Raw genomic sequence first — 19,700 nt, 5'->3', positions numbered from 1 at the left:
GTTCTCTTCTCCTGGTGGCGCTTCACAGTGCTGCTGGTAGAGCCGTCCTCCAACAATCAACACGGCACAGTCCATTCTTGGTTTAAGCTTCTGGTTAAGTTCTCTACTCTGAACCCCACATGAAATAACCTCCATTCTCGGCCTACTCGGCCTCCATCCCGACCCCCCGTGTGTCTACGTCAGAATTCACACTGATTGTGATGTGGTTTGATCATGGCTGCCACGTGGGGGGGGGGAGGTCACGGAGGAGAGACCCGACGGGGACACATGCAGAGAACGGAGGTGAGGTGAACACAAGAGGCAGGGAGGTCGACAGTGTCACGTGTGCCTCCTGGACGGCTGAACGAGTGGATGTAATCATGGATACAACGCCGCCCGGGTCCAGACGCCGCTCATCATTGAACCCTCGCATGGCAGTCGTTTTTGCGTTTGTCTCTCTCCGGGCGAAGGGAGGCGACGAGGCGAAGGGGCCCCTCAGCCTGACCGCGTTGGAAGTTGTCGTGAAGGTTTATGGTGCGAGCTTGAGGACCAGGTGAGTCTGGGGAACCTCTACGTTGTGGGTTCTTGTGTCTTGTTTTAGAGAAGTATGTAGCCATTTTGTTTATTCGGTTTGTGGCTCAACCACAGGTCATCACCTCTCCTGCTCAGAGTCTGACGAGTGAATGACGCATAGGATAATACATTGTGTAAAACCAGCATCAGTTTAAGTGACCTCAACCGGTCTGTCCTGTTCGTCCCCCACGTCTCACAGGGGGACGTCACAGCCCGTTGGCCCCATGACGCCCTACGATGGGCCATTGGAAGAACCCCAGCATCAGCACCGATGTGTCCACCGACTCCCCACGAGGAGTTTGCCTGTCCAGCAGCGAGGGAAGCGTCTGAAACCGGATTCTGACCTCGGCTCTAAATAACATGACGACTACTGGAACACAGTAGGGCCTTCAGTGTAAAGTCCCAGCTGCGCGGCTTTAGTGTACATGGAAGATGCCTGGATGTACCCCTGATTAGTGGAGAGCATCGGCTCATTCTGGGTCACACGCCGTAGAAGACGAGGCAGCGGGTTTAAATGAACATTTGTAGATAATAATTCGGAGCAATGGCGAGCGACGTTAGGGATTTAGGATCACACGTACCACCAAATAGGATTCATCCAGTCAATGCGCCTTAAATTAATAGGGGACTCCTTCACAGTAATGGAGGTTTCCACAGGCCGAGCATCACAAACGGGTCAGAGTGGACCGACTGGAAAGGAACAGGAGGTACCAGTGACTTTTCAGATGACTTTTATTGCACTTTACCAGAGTAAGAAGAGTGTGGATGAAATGACTGCTGGTGGATTGAGACTTCCTTCCATACTAAAATGGAACGGAGATCCCGGATACCCAGAGCATGCAACGTCTGTTAGCTGTATCAACTAGGTGATGAGGACCCTTTTCACTGGGATTTATTTCATTGTGTACAGTTCTGAAATAAAATATCACGTCAGGTACTTTCCCCCCCCAGAGACAGGAACGACATTAATAACACATACCAAATTTACCAACCACCTGAATCTCTGTTTAGACATGAAGAAGCACAGAAGCCTCCAGGAGGAGCTCCTGCATGGAGTCACTTGATGGGACCTTCAATAAATAGTCTGGCACACGGCCTGTGTTCTCAATCACTGAGGGGAAGGTCGGGGGGCTCCGGCTCATCTCCGACAGCGCAGCTGATGAGCGACGTCGTGGTGGGCGGGACTCTGCTTGGGGGACGACGCGCGCTCCGTCGGAAAAACAAAAGCAAAAAGAAAGCTTCTACTAAAGGACACGCGGAGTCTCTCACTTCTTGCTGCGCAGCCGCTTGGACTGTCGCGGGAGGTCTGCGCTCTTCCTGCTGCGCTTGAGCAACAAGCCCCCCTCGCCCTCCAGCCCCCTGGGCAGGGCGGCCGCGGCCGCACCGCCAACCGCGGAGGACGACACGGCGGCGGCGCTGGAGGTGGAGGGGGCGGCGGCGGCGCTACTGTCCATCAGCTCGCGCAGCTTGTGCTCCAGCTCGGCGAGGCGGGCGTTCTGCTCGCCGATCACCTGGGTCTGTTCCAGCAGCTTCTGCTCCTGGTCCTGCAGCTGCTTCTGCTGCTCCAGCTGCTTCACCCGGATCTCCTGCATCTCCCTGCGCAGCACCGTCATGGACGCCCCGTTCACCTTCACCTGCTGCTGCACCTTGGTCATCTCGGAGCGGGACGGCGTGTTCTTGGCCAGCAGGGACATGGTGGTCAGGGAGGTAGACGGACCTGCCACTGAGGGAACGGGACATTTATTCACAGTGATCAGGTTCATGCTCTCTAGACATGCAGTGATGCTCATCAGCAAACATGATCAACACTGTGGCTCCGTTTGCTTCCATTTAAACTGTGGTCCAAAGCACAAGAGCGGACACGTCCGCAACAACCGCCGCATTAAGGGGACTTGAGGAGAAACGTGGGGTTACCTGGTGTGGAGCCAATGAGGCGGCCGGACAGGTCGGCCCCCGGCAGCTTCTTCTTCAGGATGGGGACGATCTTTTCGTCAAAGTACTCCATGGCCATGGAGGAGATGTCTCTCAGCTCCTGCAGCACCTCGTGGGCCCGCTGCGGGGCTCGGGTGGAGTTCACGTAGCGCAGCACCCGGTAAATCTCATCGATCACCTGATAGAACACACCGACACACGACGGGGCGGATGAGAGGACGGACGGCGTCTGTGGGCTCTGCTCGCTCCTCGTGATCGAGACGCCGGTTTGCTTTACGCCAACGGCCCGATCCAGAGCTACTGTACCAACAAAAGCCGACTACACAGCCAGATTATATTCCATTCACACCCATGCATCGAAAACCATACAAACTGGCAGAGAAACCAGTCCATGCTGACTAGATCTTTCATACTGTTGTTGTTGTTGTTGTTGGGTAGTCCAGCGGTGCACTCAAGCCAACAGTGCTGTGTGATCCTCTGCTCATCAAACTACTGCGATGGTCCCTGCCTCTTTTTGGGGCGCTCAAATTACTTCTCAGAGCGTCCATGAGGGGCGGAGTCTGTCTAACTGGGTTAACATGGTGCTGCAGTCATAACAACACACTTCAGAGGAGTAAAAGATTTCATTAAAACCGATGATGTCATTAGTAGTTTTCATGATGTAATATGAAAACAGCTCATAATGATCTATTTAACACTGAAAATGTCTCCTTTCAACAAATGGATTTATTCAAGTTTCTCCACAACATTTAACAAGATCACAGGTTATAATTTACTGCCCAATTGTCTGATCGGAGCCTGAATGCATCACAGTGGGACTGAACCTTCAGCAGCTCTGCTGGTTTACAATCAACGTCCCGATCACTGATTTAATGAATATTGGTGGACGACGATGTCAGTAAAACTTGATTTGACTGAATTGGAACCGCGTGGTCGAGCGGCGGCTCACACGCGCGTTTGGACCGTGAGGGAGATCACCGGGGTCCACAGCGGGACGCGAGCCCACGAATGGCTGAGTGGGTTTGGGAATTTAACGTTCTTTGAGTAATATTTCTCTACGACGCAGCAAACCACAGGTGCAGGCAGAGCGCTGAAGACACGTGGCCGCTGGTCCGGCGTCGGTTGGGAGCAGCTCACCTTTCCAGGGATGAAGCAGCAGAGGTTGGAGTCGACGTATTTCATGAAGGTCATGTTGAGCAGAGAGAGGCGCGTCTCCACGGCAGCCAGGATGTCGGCGTGTCGGGCCAGCGAATGATTCCTCCGCTCGGATTCTCGCCTGCAGACAGAATTTATAGTGAGCAACTCATTTACATGCAAACACGGGGGTCCCGGTTGAATTCAATTCAAAAGTCAGATATGACACATGAGCTTTTGAAATGTAGTCATTTTAAAAAGGAAGCATAGTAGTAACTAAATCGGGGTGTTGTGAAGGTGTTCAGTCTGAAGCGTGACCCTCACCTGGGCAGCTGGGCCTTGACTTGCCTCTGGCACAGACTGTGGTAACGCTCCACCTTCAGGAAGCCCTGATTCAGGACACGCTGGCAGATCATGTCCATACGCTTACACACCTGGGAGGAGAAGGTTTATGGACTATGAGACAAAGTCGGGCGTCCACTTTCAGCAGTAAACCGACCGTGAAGCAGGTTTTGGATCGTCAGCAGGAGGACGACGGCCCGGTGAGGATTCTTAGCAGGTGAAGCGGCGCTGGGGCCTTTTCTTACCAGCAGAGGGCATCGAGTCTTCTCGTATACAGCATGATGTTCCTTCAGTAAATGAAGTCCACTTAGAGTCAAATGGAGCATAAATCACCCAGTCAGCCGCCATGTTAGTTTGGATCAAGGGGCGGGGTTTAACACTTAACCTGCATTCAGTGCGGCGATCGAGACGTCGTGTTGTCCATCTTTATATACACATACAGAAGAGGTGGACATTGTGATTGGGACGTCACCAATGAGACCCCTATGGTCAACGTGATTAAAGTCATGTCCATACTGGTACCAGGGTTCTTTACTCATCCAGGTCAGCAGCAGCGACCCGTCAATCACATCGAGCTCTATCATAAACTGTCCATCAGACTCTAAACGGACGCATTCACCAAATGAACATCTGCTGTATTGAAGACTTGAAACTACAGACCATAAACCGAGGGAGGAAATATAAAGCATTTCTATACATTTAAGCCTCTATTTGCAGAGGAGATGGTCACACAATGCAGGTTATCTGATGCTTCAGAATCGGCTTCACTCTGCAGAACCGTCATTTGTCGCCCGACTACAATCCGTGATTTCAGCGACCAGGTTTAGGTAAACCTCCGTAATGCCAGTCGGTCTCAGCATGTGGGGACAACGTGAGCGGACACCTGGTCAACACCTCCACCTGAGCGCACGTGACCTCAGCGGGCTGCTGCGGACTCCGGCTACCGAGAGACCGCGACACCAACTGGAGAACAGGCGTGCAAAGCGTTCGGCCCGTACGGCGCGCATCTGCGGGACGGATGTTGTTGTTGTTGTGGATGATGATGATGATGGGGGTGGTGGTGGTGGTGGTGATGGTGGTGGTGGTGATGGGGGCGCTCGGCTCCGACAGGCGGTGCCGCTGACACGCAACAGAGCACTGACCGCAGGGGGCGAAGCCTCCCGATGCGGTCCCCGTGCGGGTGAGCAGCGTTTACATAAGCCAGTTAGCCTCCAGAGGCGCGCAGCTAGCTTTAGCTTTAGCTTTGTTCACCTTCCAGCCGGCCGGTCGGCGGTCTTACCGAGCGCAGCAGGCTGATCTCGTCGTAGGACAGGAAATGGAGAACGGTCTCAATGGCCACGATGGGCAGCCCGAGCAGCGGGTTGTTCTGGTGCGGCTGGTCCGGGGGGGGGCTGAACTGTCTCGGCGACACCGCGTCCGAGTCCAAGGACCCAACACATCCGTCCACTCTCTCCACGACGGCCGCCATCTTGCTTCGCTCAGGAGGAGCCGGAAGTGACGTTTTAAAGAGAAGCTCAGTGACGTCATTTAGGAGACTCCGTCCAGCCACCACAGAGATATATGATTGTGCTTTTGGAGATATCAAATAAATTAAGGTTGGTTCCATAAAAACGAAGTTGACCTCTGTTTATTTTACAAACTTCAGACTGTCTCCACCTACAAAGAAAAATAAGTAATAATTTATCATCTGTTGATCTTTTTTCCATTTTTTTCTCTTTAATTTGCACATGTTCATTGTAACCCAACTGACCTTCAAGTTAAACTGTGTTTTATTAACCCAAGCAACATCATTCCAACTTTTACTTATAGCTTTAAATGTATGCATCACTGGGCCCCATCATCTCCACGCGGCTCATGTGACATCCAACACCAAATCCCACAGAACACAATGGAAACACACTCAACTAGAAGAAGAACGCATCTTTAATAACACTGCTAGTTACTTTAACCCTCTGTAAACCAGTGTTTTTGCAGCCGTCCCAGCAGCGAGCAGTGTGGTGGTGTTCAGTACGCTCTGAACAGACAGCTTCATTCCATCTGTCCAATCAGGCACCCGGTCTCACGGGTTTGCATTGGATTTAACAGACCAGAACTGGAGAGAGAATCCGGGCCGGAGCCAACAGCGAATGGGGCGTGGACACTATTGATGAATGTGGATTTATTTAGACGTGGTTTGTACTGGTGAAACCGTGGATCTGAATTAGCAGACAGAATTGTCAAGGTCCTGCCCTCTGTGCCACGGGGACCTTCACACCTTCACATGAATTAGTTTTTATTGATTACATTTCAAAACTATATATAGCAATAGATTAGTAATAAGTGGCAGCGATGAACGGGCCCACGCTCCTGCATGCTGGTTGTACTGGTGTACCTCCAGTCTGCCAGAACACGTTGTCATGGGCAAAAGTCCAAACAGAGCCTCCGGCACGCAGACGTTGCTTTGGGTGCTCGTTTATGATTCAGCACGTTCATCACAGAAATCCTCAGTGGAATACAAAAGACGGGAGACAGCAGTATATACAAACTTACAAGACAGTCAACCCACCCTCGAAGGTCCAGAGGGGATTTTATCAACTGAGAGCACGCGACCAACCACACGAGCCTCACGGGCGCGCGCGCTTCACCCTCCTCTTCACTCCAGGTCGGTAGAGTCCAGTTCACTGAGGAACCTCTGGCACTTGACCATGAGCACTTTGATGGCCTCTGTGACCAGGACGTCCGGAGGCAGGATGCCAGTCGACTCCACCGTGACTGTTTGAGAGGAAGAGCGCCATCAACCGATGAGCAGTGCTGCGTTAAAATTCAATGAAGGCTTTTCACACACTAAGGAGCCCGGTGACGAGAATGAACAGAACAGGATGGTTTGTAATGTGGAAACATGACTATATGCACATTGAGGAAGATTAAAGACGGGAAAGGTGTCAGCTGGAACCTCGACCATCAACACACTGATCAGACGCCGCGCGTCTTTAAGCAGTTTGCACGTGAACAAGGTCGATGAACTTACAGATGAAATGGTCTCGAAACCTTGCGAGCTTCACAGCATTCTTCAGGTCGTCGTGTCGGAGGAACTCCCTGCTGCACGTATCCAAGCGGCTGTCCACTACCTTGGCCACCTTCTTCCCTGACAAGGGGAACACAAGAAGAGTTTGGTGCCACTGCTTTCAGTCATGGGGATTAAACGAGTCCGTTATGAAGCAAGGAGCCACCTGTTGGCCACCACTGCTTTCATTCAATTCATTTTATTTTGTACAGCCCAAAATTGCAAATGAATGAATCCGTGCTCTGCTCTCTGATGAGTGGGTCTTTGTTTGATTTGAGATTTGTGAGCTTGGTTCTCTCTTACCAGCAACATCTTGTATGTCTATAACTCCTCGGGAGAAGCAGCGTTTTAGGCGCTCGGCCCTCTCGCCCTCCACCGGCTCCAGCAGGGTGATGTCTGGGAGGAGGCGGTAACTGGCTGTGGCCACTGGAGAGAACTTCGCATGGTCCTGACCTGCAACGGAAAAACATCAGGCGGCGAAGATACAAACTAGGAATGTGATGGTGTCACGGATACACACAAGAGATCTATTCCCACAGATAATGCCAGTGTTTCGTGTCTCAACAGAGGCGTTGTGCGTAGTGACCACCAGGGGGCGACTCCTCTTCCATAATCTTCCATACAAGCTAAAGACTCTTTATTCAAATGAATAATAATAATGAATGCATTTAAAGTATTCTGAGCTGGCCGCTCTCTTACCAATTCCTTTGACACAGTGCATGATGACGTCCAGCTCCTGTCCCGGGCGCAGCTGAGCGATCAGGATGTCGTCATGCACCGGTGCGATGACGGAGTCTGCAAAGACGTCTGCCTGGTTCCCAATCGGGACCCACTTGATGTCCCTGGAATAAACTGACGGCGTGGGAGGGTAAAACAATCCCATTACGGTTTCTTACTTTGAAAGTGTCGTCGAGCCGACGGAGCTGAAACCTACCCATGTGGTTGAGGTACAGCTCTCGAGGGTCAGCCGAGTCCTTGGTGGCTCTCGGGTTCCTGCTGCATTTAATCTTCAGCTGCAGTTGAATTGTGTCTATTTCTGAACCTTCCTCCTCTGCAGACGCTTCACCTGAATAAACCAAGCAGAAGCGAAGGAGCCCTTGTTCAATGGAAGGGAAACAGTGCTCATTGAACCAGCCGGCCCGTGCACGAGGGACAGACCTCTGGAAAGCAGTACTCAGGCGCTTTCAGTGTGCAGTATTTTAAGTTGGAGCTACTGGTCATCAAACTAAATAGAAAAAACAGATTTCTTTATTATGGAATACGCACTTAAACGCAAACACTGTGTGTATGCGTTTTTTGGTCTAAAGAACTTGAGTTACTCTGCAATGTTGAAGATGAAACTTAATTAGATGGAACACATGATCAGAGATAATACAGAACCAGGGCGAGCAGAGCGGGAGGGATCCGTGTGGGTTTACCGGTGCTCCTGTACTCAAACAGACGGGGGTCAGCTTTGATGGGGACCAGGCCTAATCTGTGGGCCAGGACTTCATCCTGGACGATGGACGTGTTGTTATAGATGAACACCTTCTCTATAGCCATGGTTGGCACCTACAACCCAAAATAATCACACTTGTATGAAACAAGAGTTCCTTCTCTTAAAAACTGACACAGAATGTACAATTTGTTCACTTTAGGACTTAAACACACGGGTGTGAGCATCGTGCATGGTGCAGGGCGGTGTGAGCATGGTGCACGGCGGTGTGAGCATGGTGCAGGGCGGCGTGAGCATGGTGCAGGGCGGTGTGAGCGTGGTGCGGGGCGGCGTGAGCATGGTGCATGGTGCACGGCGGTGTGAGCTTGGTGCAGGGCGGCGTGAGCATGGTGCAGGGCGGCGGCGTGAGCATGGTGCAGGGAAGCGTGAGCATGGTGTAGGACGGCGTGAGCATGGTGCACGGCGGTGTGAGCATGGTGCAGGGCGGTGTGAGCATGGTGCATGGTGCAGGACGGTGTGAGCATGGTGCATGGTGCAGGACGGTGTGAGCATGGTGCACGGCGGCGTGAGCATGGTGCAGGGCGGTGTGAGCATGGTGCAGGGCGGCGTGAGCATGGTGCAGGGCGGCGTGAGCATGGTGCAGGGCGGCGTGAGCATGGTGCAGGGCGGCGTGAGCATGGTGCAGGGCGGCGTGAGCATGGTGCAGGGCGGCGTGAGCATGGTGCAGGGCGGCGTGAGCATGGTGCACGGCGGCGTGAGCATGTGCAGGGCGGCGTGAGCATGGTGCAGGGCGGCGTGAGCATGGTGCAGGGCGGCGTGAGCATGGTGCAGGGCGGCGTGAGCATGGTGCAGGGCGGCGTGAGCATGGTGCAGGGTGGGAGCTGTACCTCTGCTAGTAAGATCCTTCTGAAGGCGTTGGCGATGGCTGCGTCGATACCCACCATGTCAAACTCCATAGTGCTCTCATCCAGATGCACAATGTCAATTCTGAAGTTCTGCAAACCGAGAGCACATCTGCATTTAATAGTGTGGTCACAGACATTGGAGTCCTCATTGGTTCAAAGCACTGTACTATTCACCAAGTCGGACTTAAAATGCATTATTTCTGGACATAGAACATCAAACTACGCTCTTTAGCTTTACATGCATTTTATAGATGTGAATAGACATGTACACCCATGTCCAGTTTATGTCCTTGAGGAAGACAGGAACTGAAATATTAGGCTGTGATTCAGCATATTGCTGAGAAGCACAATGGACCGTAGGACAGTATGTCCAAGAGCAGCCTGATGAAGACATCAACAGACTAAAGACAATCTCAAACGGACCAACCAACACTCTCCAGGCCTGTGAATGCTGCTGGGTGTCCACAAAGCACACACAGATGTTAACACGTCCATCACACTACATCACCAGCAGGCCCTCGGGTCCAAAATAACCAAAACGTACCTTTTGGAATTTCTGCATATCCCAGGTGTCATCATAGCCTGGGTAGTTTCCAGGGTAATCTGAAGTATGGACCTAATCGCAACAAAATCACCCGCTCATTACTCACGAGGCTGATTATAGACGTCATACATCAGTAGCTCCATGACAACAGGATACTGGGATCACATCATCAGCAAAGGGAGCAGGATCATTTAAAGGTGCTCACCAGGCCGGCTGAAACAGGGACCATGAACGCATCTTAATGTCCCTATTTCACCGGTTCTACTCAGCGACCATAAACACATCTTAATGTCCCTGAGTAGAACCGGCCAAATGGGGACATTAAGATGCGTTCATGGCCACTGAGTAGAACCGGCCAAATGGGGACATTAAGATGCGTTCATGGCCACTGAGTAGAACCGGCCAAATGGGGACATTAAGATGCGTTCATGGCCACTGAGTAGAACCGGCCAAATGGGGACATTAAGATGCGTTCATGGCCACTGAGTAGAACCGGCCAAATGGGGACATTAAGATGCGTTCATGGTCGCTGAGTAGAACCGGCTGAATGGGGACATTAAGATGCGTTTACGGTCATATGACTCTTCACTCGTGTGACTGATATTGACCTGCCGTGTCCGCATAGTAGCAGCACACATGATGCGTGACAGTTAACGTACATGTCGCTTCTCTTCGTGGACGCGTCGCGTTACGCTTTGTGAATGCGCGTGTGTTTCAGAGGACAGAAACCACACTGTCAGAACACATTAATAAAAGCGGACTTACATTCTTCACATTATATTCCCCGAGTATTACTCGATTCCGAATTTCTTCCACGATGTTCATGGTTTCCGCCATTTTCCCGAAACTGTGCCGAGTTCCGCCCACACTTCCGCTCCAGAGATCTAAACGTCACACGTGGTCACGTGGCACGTGGCTGCCACCAGTCGGTACGGAGTGGAATATTATCGCATTGTTGTAGAATGAGCTGGTTTGAAAGTGTGTAGCGCCCAGAGGTGTGAGTGTGTGGACGCGTGTCCGCTGAGGAATGATGAGATGATTGCGTGACCGCAGCGTGTGAAGGTTGAGTTCTTGCAGATAACGTTGCATTCGGAGGAAAAGAGCGGACGATTCAGATGAGCCGTCTTTAGCCGTCTCCGGCATATTTATTAACGGGTGCCCCCTTGTGGCTCATGCACAACACAGATCAGCACAACTGAGGACATAATGAGCACAGAGAATGAGCACGAGCATGAGAACAGTGAGTCAGTAGACAATTCAATCAAAGACATCTCTCTGGACACTCAAACTAGTACCAGTACTCCAGTGCTATCCTGCACGCGTCATTTCTGTTTGTACGTTACATGCATGAGGTTCTTGTTTGAGGCTCCGGCAAATTCAAATTCAAGTTTTCTTCTCAAAGTGCAACTTTTTTAAAGAGATGCATAATGGCTGTAGATCCAAACATCAACACCCATTGTCTGAACTCATTAACCTATTTCAGCAATTTAATGTTGTTTTATAGATATACAGTTGCAATTAAAATTATTCAACCCCCCATTGCACATTAGGTTTATTGGCAAAATATACAATTTCTCAGCTGTTTGCAATAAACAAATTACACAATAATTGTTTAAGTAGTTTAATGAAACTAATATTACAAAAGTTTTGTCGTTCCAGAGCGTTCCTGAGGAATCTGAGCCCATTCCTCATGGACAACGGCCTCCAGTTCAGTAATATTCTTTGGTGTGTGTTTTGCAACCGCCTTGTTCAAATCCCACCAGAGATTTCCGATGGGGTTCAAGTCAGGCGACTGTGACGGCCACTCTAGAATCTTCCATTTCTTCTTCTGAAACCAAGCCTTGGTGGACTTTGAGGTGTGCTTGGGATCATTGTCCTGTTGGAAGGTCCAATGACGCCCAAGTCTCAGCTTCATCACAGACGGCATGCCGTTTTTTCCTAAGATTTCCTGATATGACTGAATCCATCGTGGCCTCCACACGCTGCAGGTTTCCAGAGCGTCACTGAGCCACCGCCATGCTTCACTGTAGGCAGCATATGCTTCATTCTTCTTCCTCCAGACATTGCGCTGATCCGTAGGCCCGAATAGTTCCAGTTTTGTCTCATCGCTCCACAGAACAGAATTCCAAAACTTCGGTGGCTTATTTATGTGGTTTTCAGCACTTTTCTTGTGCTGTTGGGTCAGTAGTGGTGTGCGTCTTGGAGTCCGGGCATGGAACCCTTCAGTGTTTAGTATGTGCCTCACTGTGCAAACTAAACCTCAGTGCCTGCTGCCACCAAGTCTTGCTGCAGGTGTTCTGCAGTCACTCGAGGGTTTTTGACCACTTGCCTCCTCAGGAATCTGGTGGCAGCCGCTGACAGCTTCCTCTTTCTGCCACATCCAGGTAGTGTAGCCATTGATCCTTCAACTTTCAACTTGCCAACTATGCTTCCAACTGTATTTCTAGGGAATTTCAGTGCTTTTGCCATCTTTTTGTATCCTTTTCCTTGTTTGTGCAACGATCTCTTCTCTGAACTTTTTGCATATTTCTAACATGCAATCAAATGTCAACCAACCCGGAGCCAGACCAGGTATTTATGTGTTCTATCTCAAGCACACGTGAACTAATGAAGCCCTTGTTAGTTGCACCAGGTGTGCTTGATACGGGGAGTTGAATCATTTCAAAGGTGCTCTACCAAGTACTGAAGATGCTCGTCACGAAGGGGTTGAATCATTTTGAGACTGCAGTAAATTCATTAAAGTCATTAAAAGTAGCATTTTGTGTTAAATTTGGATAAAACCATTGTAATATTAGTTTCATTAAACTACTTAAACAATTATTGTGTAATTTGTTTATTGCAAACAGCTGAGAAATTGTATATTTTGCCAATAAACCTAATGTGCAATGGGGGGTTGAATAATTTTGATTGCAACTGTATACAGTGGCAGCCGGCCAATAGAGGGCAATACCTCCTTAGTAGCTCCTCTGGTCTGTTGTTGTTTTGCCCAATATTTACTCATACTTGCATCCCGGATCCTTTTCCAATTCTGCGTATTTTCTCTGCTTTTTGTTCCTCCAAGCGATTAACAAAACCAATGTGTGCATAATCAACACCGGTGGTGGCTGACCCATAGGAAACAATTGGTGTTTTTGAAATTTGCAATATACCCAGTAATTTTGTATAAACTATCTGTGTAGAATCTTTGATGGGGCCCAAAAGAGGCGGGTCTAAGAAGCATCTGGCCCAGTGTAGCCAATTACTGATTTAAGACAAATGAGTGACATATAATTTAGCCAATCAGCTTCCTCAAATAGATCTGGCATTGGGCCAGCCCTACGCTGGTCCCGCGCTCTCGTCAGGCGAGGTCTCACGGGGCGCCCTTTCAACAACATGGCAGTGGCGAGCAGAGGCAGTATTCTTCCAAGAAGACCCAACCCGAACGCCGTCAAATCTCTCCTCCACGACCCGTTTCAGAGAAGAACTTTGAGGGAGAAACTTGAGGCTGCCGTGAAAGGGAAGCCACACGTGCGAAGCTTCTGTAGAGGCTGCTGCACCCGGGAGGTTTAGCTAGCTGGATGCAGTCGCGCTAACGCCGCATGCTCGCTTTTCAAATCAACGGGGACAGATCAAGCATGGACAGATACGAGATCCTGTCCATCGGTATGCCACGCCGCATAGGATGCACCAGATGTGTCCTTCAAATTGCCTTTGCAGGAAGGCTGCATTTGTCAACCGCACTCGAAGGGGTTGACGCAATGGGAGAGCTGTTGGACGCAGCCGCTGGATTGGGACGTAGCTAGACCAGACCAGACGCTCATCCTGATTTTACCTACCTCTTCGCTTCCTTTACGTGCCATCCGTTGGAGACTAAATCATCGCACATCAAAAACTGTTGCCACTTCATGTTACCGAGTGGAAATCTCTGATTTTTGCACTGATCCACCAAGACGAAGATACACAGAGTTTGAGTAATTTAATGCTGGCATCAAGATTTGTACACTCGTATTGCTCTGATCAATTTAGACAAGACTATGAACTGACATCCTGCGTTAATGCCTGTGTGGGACCTCAAATGATTGTGTGCAACTACACATACAAAACAACGGTCGTCCGCAGTGGTTCTCGAAAGCAGCCATTATGTGTCAAGCAAATCACCAGGAAATCAAATCCAAGTGAGTCAAAGAGGACGTCTTGCTAGATGTACCTCAGTCTCACAGACGTGCTTTATCTCTCCCGCTGTTTCTAACAACGAAAGTCAAACTCAACACACCACAGAAAACGTTAAACATCAGCTCTACTGTAAAATGGTTATGTCGGTTAGTTAAGCAGATTTCATCATTTTTGAGAGAACAAACATCAGTAACAACGTATTGTTCCTGCTTTGAGGCAAGCAGTCTACATCCAGGCTTTATGCTCCGCTAGCCCATCCTTCCTAGACCGCTCTATATACTTACTAGACATAAAGAGATGAAACTGGTGTTCATATTCTCATCTGGTTGAAGATTTCACACAATCACATTGTCCATTAAAACGTGAGGCAGACTATTAGCCCGTAGACGCCCCCCCACACCTCAGGCCTCCTGGAGCCCTGCTTTCAGCAGCTCTTCCATCGATTGAGCGGCTTGTACGTCTCGTACCACGGTGTCCCGTCTCCTCTTGTGACTGAAGTCTTTGTGGTGGGTTGAGACTCGGACGCAGTGAGGAGACACAGTGAGTCGATGATGTCGGTCTGGTGTGTCCACACTGAACAGGCACAACAGAGTCGATAACTTCACATTTCCCCTGACAAGGAATTTTACTGCACACAGGTGGAAACAAACATAGAGGAAATTTGAGTAACGGAGCTGAGGATCAGCTGTTTTACACTAAATCCAACCTGATGACTTCATACTGGACCGAACGCTTGTGTTTCAGTGTGTTGGACACTTAATGCTCAACCACGTCTCGTTCTTAGTCTCTGCTTCCTTCACAGATGACACTGATGAATCCCACAGCGCTTTGTCTTTGCTCTCTGCAGGGAACAAGTTTCATATGCTTATTTCATACCACCCAAGTGATGTATTTTCCAGTTCACATGGTACTTGGCAGGGCTATTCATCAGGGGAGGCTCCTTTTACTACATTAACATTAGTTACACAGCTGAGACAAAGTTGTGGGGCTTCATAAATGATGTCTGGAAAACATAAATATTCTAGAACATAAATAGAATTAGTGTGTCAAGACCTTTTTTTTGGTGGACCCATTTCTCAAAAGGAAAACCTGCTGTCCCATTCTTCAGTTCAACAAGATCCATTCAGGTTTGGTTAACAGATTATCTTTTCCCGCCAATCAATTAAACCAATATTTCCAGAGCTCACTCAGAGGTCACGAACCATTTGTGGACCCAGTTAGCACAGGTGTCCATTGAGTAGCACCTGAATGGATGGCCCTCCGAAAATAATGGTTAAAGGCTAATGTTCTTTCATCGTTTGCTTCCTTCCCTTTTTCGCACCACGAGTCTTGAATGGTCATCATAGCGAGCCTCTTCCTTGGTTCTGGTAAGCCGCTCAGGTTCTGTCCCGTTAGTCAACAGCTGTAGAGCTGCGAGTGCAGCACCCCGGGGTTCTGATGGAGCTAATGATCCCGCCCCTCTTTCTCTGACAGCTGGCGTTCTCCACCTGCTGGGAGGTGTTGGTGTCCTGACGCGACAGCTTGGCTGCAAGGCTTGCTGTCTCCTTGATCTGCAGCTCCAGGTGTTTCTGTATGGCCACGCCCAGCTCCTCCGGGTCCACAGAGGCCCCGTACACCTCCCATGTCATTCCTTCTGCATCCCACTTCACCTCCTTCACCGGCGACTTCAGAGCGCCGCCCGACTTCTTGAGAGTTCTGCTGCAGGACGTCTCGTCCTTGCTCTCCTCCACCAGGCAGATCTGGGGGAACACGTGAGCTGTGACCATCTGTCCTGTCTGCACCCCAACGTCCCTCAGCTCTTTGAGCGCCGTCATTGTGCCCGTGTCCCGAGTTATGGTGCTGACGTGGCCAACGGGACTGATGCAGCACTCTTCAGCGCCAAAGTATTTTTGGGACTGAGGCACAACAGGAGGCAGCAAGCCGGACCAAGAGCAGTTGAGGCTGCAGCAGCGCAGCAGGTGTTTGGCGTCTAGGCCCGTCTCACTGACAGAAGAGATGAGGCGAGGTAGGGTGAGGTTGTCCGTCGCTGAAGGAGGGGCCACCACATACTTGCTGTCACTGTGTGTCTTTGCCCCAGCCGGGTGGGGCAGCAGCTGGCAGGGGGCTGGGATGGGCTGGGGGTGGCAGTAGGCAGCGAACGTGTCCTCAGAATTGACATGTTGGTTGTTGGACCCATAGCAGAGTAGCTTTTTGCAATAAGGACCCATTTCTCCACGGCCCTGCACTTTGGCTACTGCCCTGGGGGACGAGACACATCCACCCCTGGTCTCAGCGTGCTGTGCACCACCTTCTCCGCCGGTTACCCCTCTGCAAACAGTGGTGATGACGTTGCACTGCTGCAGCGGCATGGGCTGCTTGCAGGCTGACATGAAGTAACCCTCTGCGTTCTGGATACTTTGATTTCCACCGTGGTGGAACCGAGGCGCACATGTCCTGCAGACTGGAGCCTGGGGGGGCACTTCCTGCTGAACCAGAGGCAAAGTGTCTGAGTGGCTCCTGTGGATAGGGAGGGAGGCCCGAGGGGGGGCTTTGAATAGGTTCACAAATGTCTTTGTTTGCTCTCGGTCGCCAGGCTCCCCACCGGCCTTCAGACTGCTACAGTTGGTTTCAGTGGTTGAAGAAGTAGCTGAAGGTTCTGCACAGGGCTCCTCTGGTGGCTCACTGCAGGTGTTACCTAGTCCCCCTGCCGGTCTGCAGAGTGTGATAGTCTGTGAAGAGCTCCTAGAGATGTCGAAGAGAGACCGATCAGAGAGGGTAGCGTCCAAGGAAGCAGCTCCTACCAGAGGGAGCTGCTCGGACACGGGACGCCAGGCCATGGAAAACCTTCAAAGATAAATACAACAAGTGAGTGCACACTTAAACCACTCACTTTTTAATTTGCCAACTTTGAAAGCTGATTGCGAAGCCCGAGGCAAAAAGGTCAAACCGAGGTAGCTGGCCCCATTCCCCCTCCCCCCCCCTGTGGACCATGTACATCATTCCTGGGCTGGAATAGCTAATGTAGATGCATGTCTGATAAAGGCGTCTAATATGGTCCTATGTGAGCACAATATCAGCTGCAGCATTAGGTGATTATGGAGAACCCGGGCTTGTGAGGCCAGTCGATATTGTGCTTTATGTTCCCACACAGTGTCTTTTCTTCTTGCCTCACAGACAACATGGAGAGTTAGTGGGCCCATATTGTGTGCTTTGCCCGGTTGGTGAGGAAAAGTAGTTCCCTGCCCTCTAAGAGTTACATGGTGCAGCCCAATATCACTATACTCTTTTGACAGCATCTGGAGGTGCTGCAGCATTGTACTGACAGCATTACTAAATCAGCCTATTATCACCTTAAGAATATATCAAGGATATAACAGGATTTGATAAAACCTGTTCATGCATTCATCTTCAGTAGACTGGACTATTGTACGGTTCACTCACCAGGGGTGAGCGATGGGGTACCTGTTAAATATGATATGATATATATATATATATATGCATCACTAGACTTCCGTGGCCTCTTTGGGGGATTGGTGGATGTTGTTGCCTCTTTAGACGGTGTGCTGGAGGAGCATTTTAACACAGCTAGTGTTTGATCACCTTCATGTGCAATTAATCCAAAGCCTCCTTCAACACACAACATTAATGTTACAGAGACTAAGTTAACCGCTACTGCTTTAGGCTTTTAACTTTTCAACCTGCAACTCTTAACATATCATTCAGAAGCTACATTTTGTTGATACAATGATGATGCATTGATTGTAATCTGTGAACCCAAAGCAAAATGTGCAGGGGACTCGACGAGAGGCTTGATCAGATCTCAGCCCTGATGCAACAACAATAGAGCGTCACATGGGCACATTGATGTTTTCAACTAAGAATTTGTCCCTCTTAAAAGAAAAGCAGACGTTGCCTGTGGTTGAGCATCTTGCACCTGCACAGCAACAGGTCAGTGCTTGCTGACGGTGCTCACGGGGGGCTCAGCCTGCTGGTGGGGGGCTCAGCCTGCTGGTAGCGGCTCACTGACAAGAATCGCAAATCTAGAAACTAGAATTATTTTCAGATACAATTTAAGACGGCAGATATACTAGATTAAACTGATGCGCTCCTTTTCTTATTTTAAAACAGATTTAGCCACAGGGATTTATATGTGTGGAACATTTCCGGGACTCATTCAAGGAAACCGTCAGCTGCGTCTCTGGGTGCTGAGATGACCTCAGGAGGTGGACTGAACCCCCTCGAACCAGAACCAGAAATGTCATCACATCCTTCTGCACACCGTTCCCACAATCACATGGACACAAGCCAGACACACAACGCATGCAGCCACACATTCAGGGAGAATGTGACACATACGTAAGAGCAGCGCTTACCTTTCACAGTGAGATGCTCGCTGCTCAGCCTCTATCTTTCCTTTCAGAAGTGTCGGGTGATGGGTGCAGATCTATAGGAAGCCCTCATCCTCGTCCTCGCATCAGCAGGTGACCTCTCCCCCTCTCCCCCCTCTCTCTCTCTCTCTGAACTACTCTCCACTCACTGAGCTGCATGCCTCTCTGTTCTCCCCCTCTTTGTCTCAGCAGCCCGCCGGCTGTACACAAGATGGAGGAGACCTTGACATAATCCGTTCTTCCATCTGATTACAAATGTGAGGATGCAATCTTCAAATCCCTGTTCTGTAAGCGAGTCGAGCCGGTTAGCGGCTGGCTTATCCAGCTGTAGTGGGAGACGGGTGGAGAGGGTGGGGGCACGATAATGACGTGAGGTAGTCAGGCAGCCAGCGTCATCGTCCCTCCACCTGGGTGAACATGTGCACAAGGGAGGATGTAAAGACACACACCCTGTTGCTCCATCTCGGCTCTCAGCCCCCTCCTCTTCATCACTCATTACACACAGTCCCACTAGGACCACAGTAACCACTTTAATCTCACAGCTCCTCTCGCTCCCGAACCCTGCTACCTACTACCCCCACCAACACAACACACATCACTATCCCTGTTGCTATGGAAACTGCAACAGGGATGCTCAGTGGGCCTGTGCATATTTACATTTACATTTTGCTTTGTTTTTATAAAGCTGCAGTCAGTATTGCTCATTTCCATTAATGGCACAAAACACGGAGGACACCATCGACCACGATGACGACAAATGAATCAGGAAACATTTATTGCCATAATAACAGTGCACGAGGAATACAATAAAATATAATGCTATGGATTAGTAGTATAAGGCTATGGGTTAGTTTAGAAAAGAAAGGAATAAAAGTTAAAGTAAAAATAAAAAAATAAATTGCACCAGCGAACAGAAAGTGACAAGTGAAAGTGACGTATGCAGTGAGAAAGAAGGGGCCAGTGGAATGTCAGAGTCAGTCAGTGGGGGACCGGCTCTGTTGATGAGCCCGACTGCCGACGGGAAGAAACTGTTGGTGTGGCGGGAGGTCTTAGTCCTGATGGACCTCAGCCTCCTGCCAGATGGAAGGGGCACAAACAGGTTTTGTCCGGGGTGGGAGGGGTCGGCTACCATCTTTTTAGCTGCTTCAGAGACCTGGAAGCGAACAAGTCCTGCAGGGACAGCAGATTGCAGCCGATCACCCTCTCTGCAGAGCGGATGACACACTGCAGCCTGCCCTTGTCCTTGGCTGTGGCTGCAGCGTACCAGACGGTGATGGAGGAGCAGAGGATGGAC

At 50.1% G+C, this 19,700-nt stretch overlaps 3 protein-coding genes across 3 annotated transcripts; all 3 read right to left on the bottom strand.

Moving 5' to 3' along the window:
* Window positions 1-1,266: 1,266 nt before the first annotated feature.
* fbxo28 (F-box protein 28) lies at window positions 1,267-5,510 on the bottom strand. The gene is made up of 5 exons (XM_040178934.2): window positions 5,240-5,510; window positions 3,943-4,052; window positions 3,622-3,760; window positions 2,467-2,662; window positions 1,267-2,275 (listed from the first exon to the last, which is right to left on the bottom strand). The coding sequence occupies exons 1-5, from the start codon at window positions 5,426-5,428 to the stop codon at window positions 1,818-1,820; spliced, it is 1,092 nt and encodes a 363-aa protein (XP_040034868.2). The 5' UTR covers window positions 5,429-5,510; the 3' UTR covers window positions 1,267-1,817.
* Window positions 5,511-5,865: 355 nt separating this feature from the next.
* Window positions 5,866-10,983, bottom strand: polr1c (RNA polymerase I and III subunit C). Its single transcript, XM_040178935.2, has 9 exons — window positions 10,653-10,983; window positions 9,888-9,959; window positions 9,326-9,433; window positions 8,422-8,554; window positions 7,938-8,069; window positions 7,703-7,855; window positions 7,307-7,456; window positions 6,968-7,084; window positions 5,866-6,711 (listed from the first exon to the last, which is right to left on the bottom strand). Exons 1-9 carry the CDS (start codon window positions 10,722-10,724, stop codon window positions 6,593-6,595), a joined length of 1,056 nt encoding a protein of 351 aa, XP_040034869.1. The 5' UTR covers window positions 10,725-10,983; the 3' UTR covers window positions 5,866-6,592.
* Window positions 10,984-13,827: 2,844 nt separating this feature from the next.
* On the bottom strand, window positions 13,828-18,952 carry LOC120821022 (GRIN2-like protein). The gene is made up of 2 exons (XM_040179363.2): window positions 18,392-18,952; window positions 13,828-16,862 (listed from the first exon to the last, which is right to left on the bottom strand). Exon 2 carries the CDS (start codon window positions 16,853-16,855, stop codon window positions 15,431-15,433), a length of 1,425 nt encoding a protein of 474 aa, XP_040035297.2. The 5' UTR covers window positions 16,856-16,862; window positions 18,392-18,952; the 3' UTR covers window positions 13,828-15,430.
* Between the last annotated feature and the right edge of the window lie 748 nt (window positions 18,953-19,700).

Source organism: Gasterosteus aculeatus, chromosome 6 (assembly GCF_964276395.1).
Source record: "Gasterosteus aculeatus chromosome 6, fGasAcu3.hap1.1, whole genome shotgun sequence".
NCBI lineage: Eukaryota > Metazoa > Chordata > Actinopteri > Perciformes > Gasterosteidae > Gasterosteus > Gasterosteus aculeatus.
Note: the sequence above shows the minus strand (reverse complement) of the source record. Positions and strands in the feature narration are given on the sequence as shown.

Coding starts and splice junctions, on each gene's coding strand:
- LOC120821022 (XM_040179363.2), bottom strand. CDS start 16,855: ATGGCCTGGCGTCCCGTGTCCGAGCAGCTCCCTCTGGTAGGAGCTGCT.
- polr1c (XM_040178935.2), bottom strand. CDS start 10,724: ATGGCGGAAACCATGAACATCGTGGAAGAAATTCGGAATCGAGTAATA. Junction 7,856..7,937: donor GCTGTACCTCAACCACATGG/GTAGGTTTCAGC, acceptor CCACGCCGTCAG/TTTATTCCAGGGACATCAAG. Junction 7,457..7,702: donor GCACTGTGTCAAAGGAATTG/GTAAGAGAGCGG, acceptor TTTCCGTTGCAG/GTCAGGACCATGCGAAGTTC.
- fbxo28 (XM_040178934.2), bottom strand. CDS start 5,428: ATGGCGGCCGTCGTGGAGAGAGTGGACGGATGTGTTGGGTCCTTGGAC. Junction 4,053..5,239: donor AGATCAGCCTGCTGCGCTCG/GTAAGACCGCCG, acceptor TTCTCCTCCCAG/GTGTGTAAGCGTATGGACAT. Junction 2,276..2,466: donor CCTCATTGGCTCCACACCAG/GTAACCCCACGT, acceptor CCGTTCCCTCAG/TGGCAGGTCCGTCTACCTCC.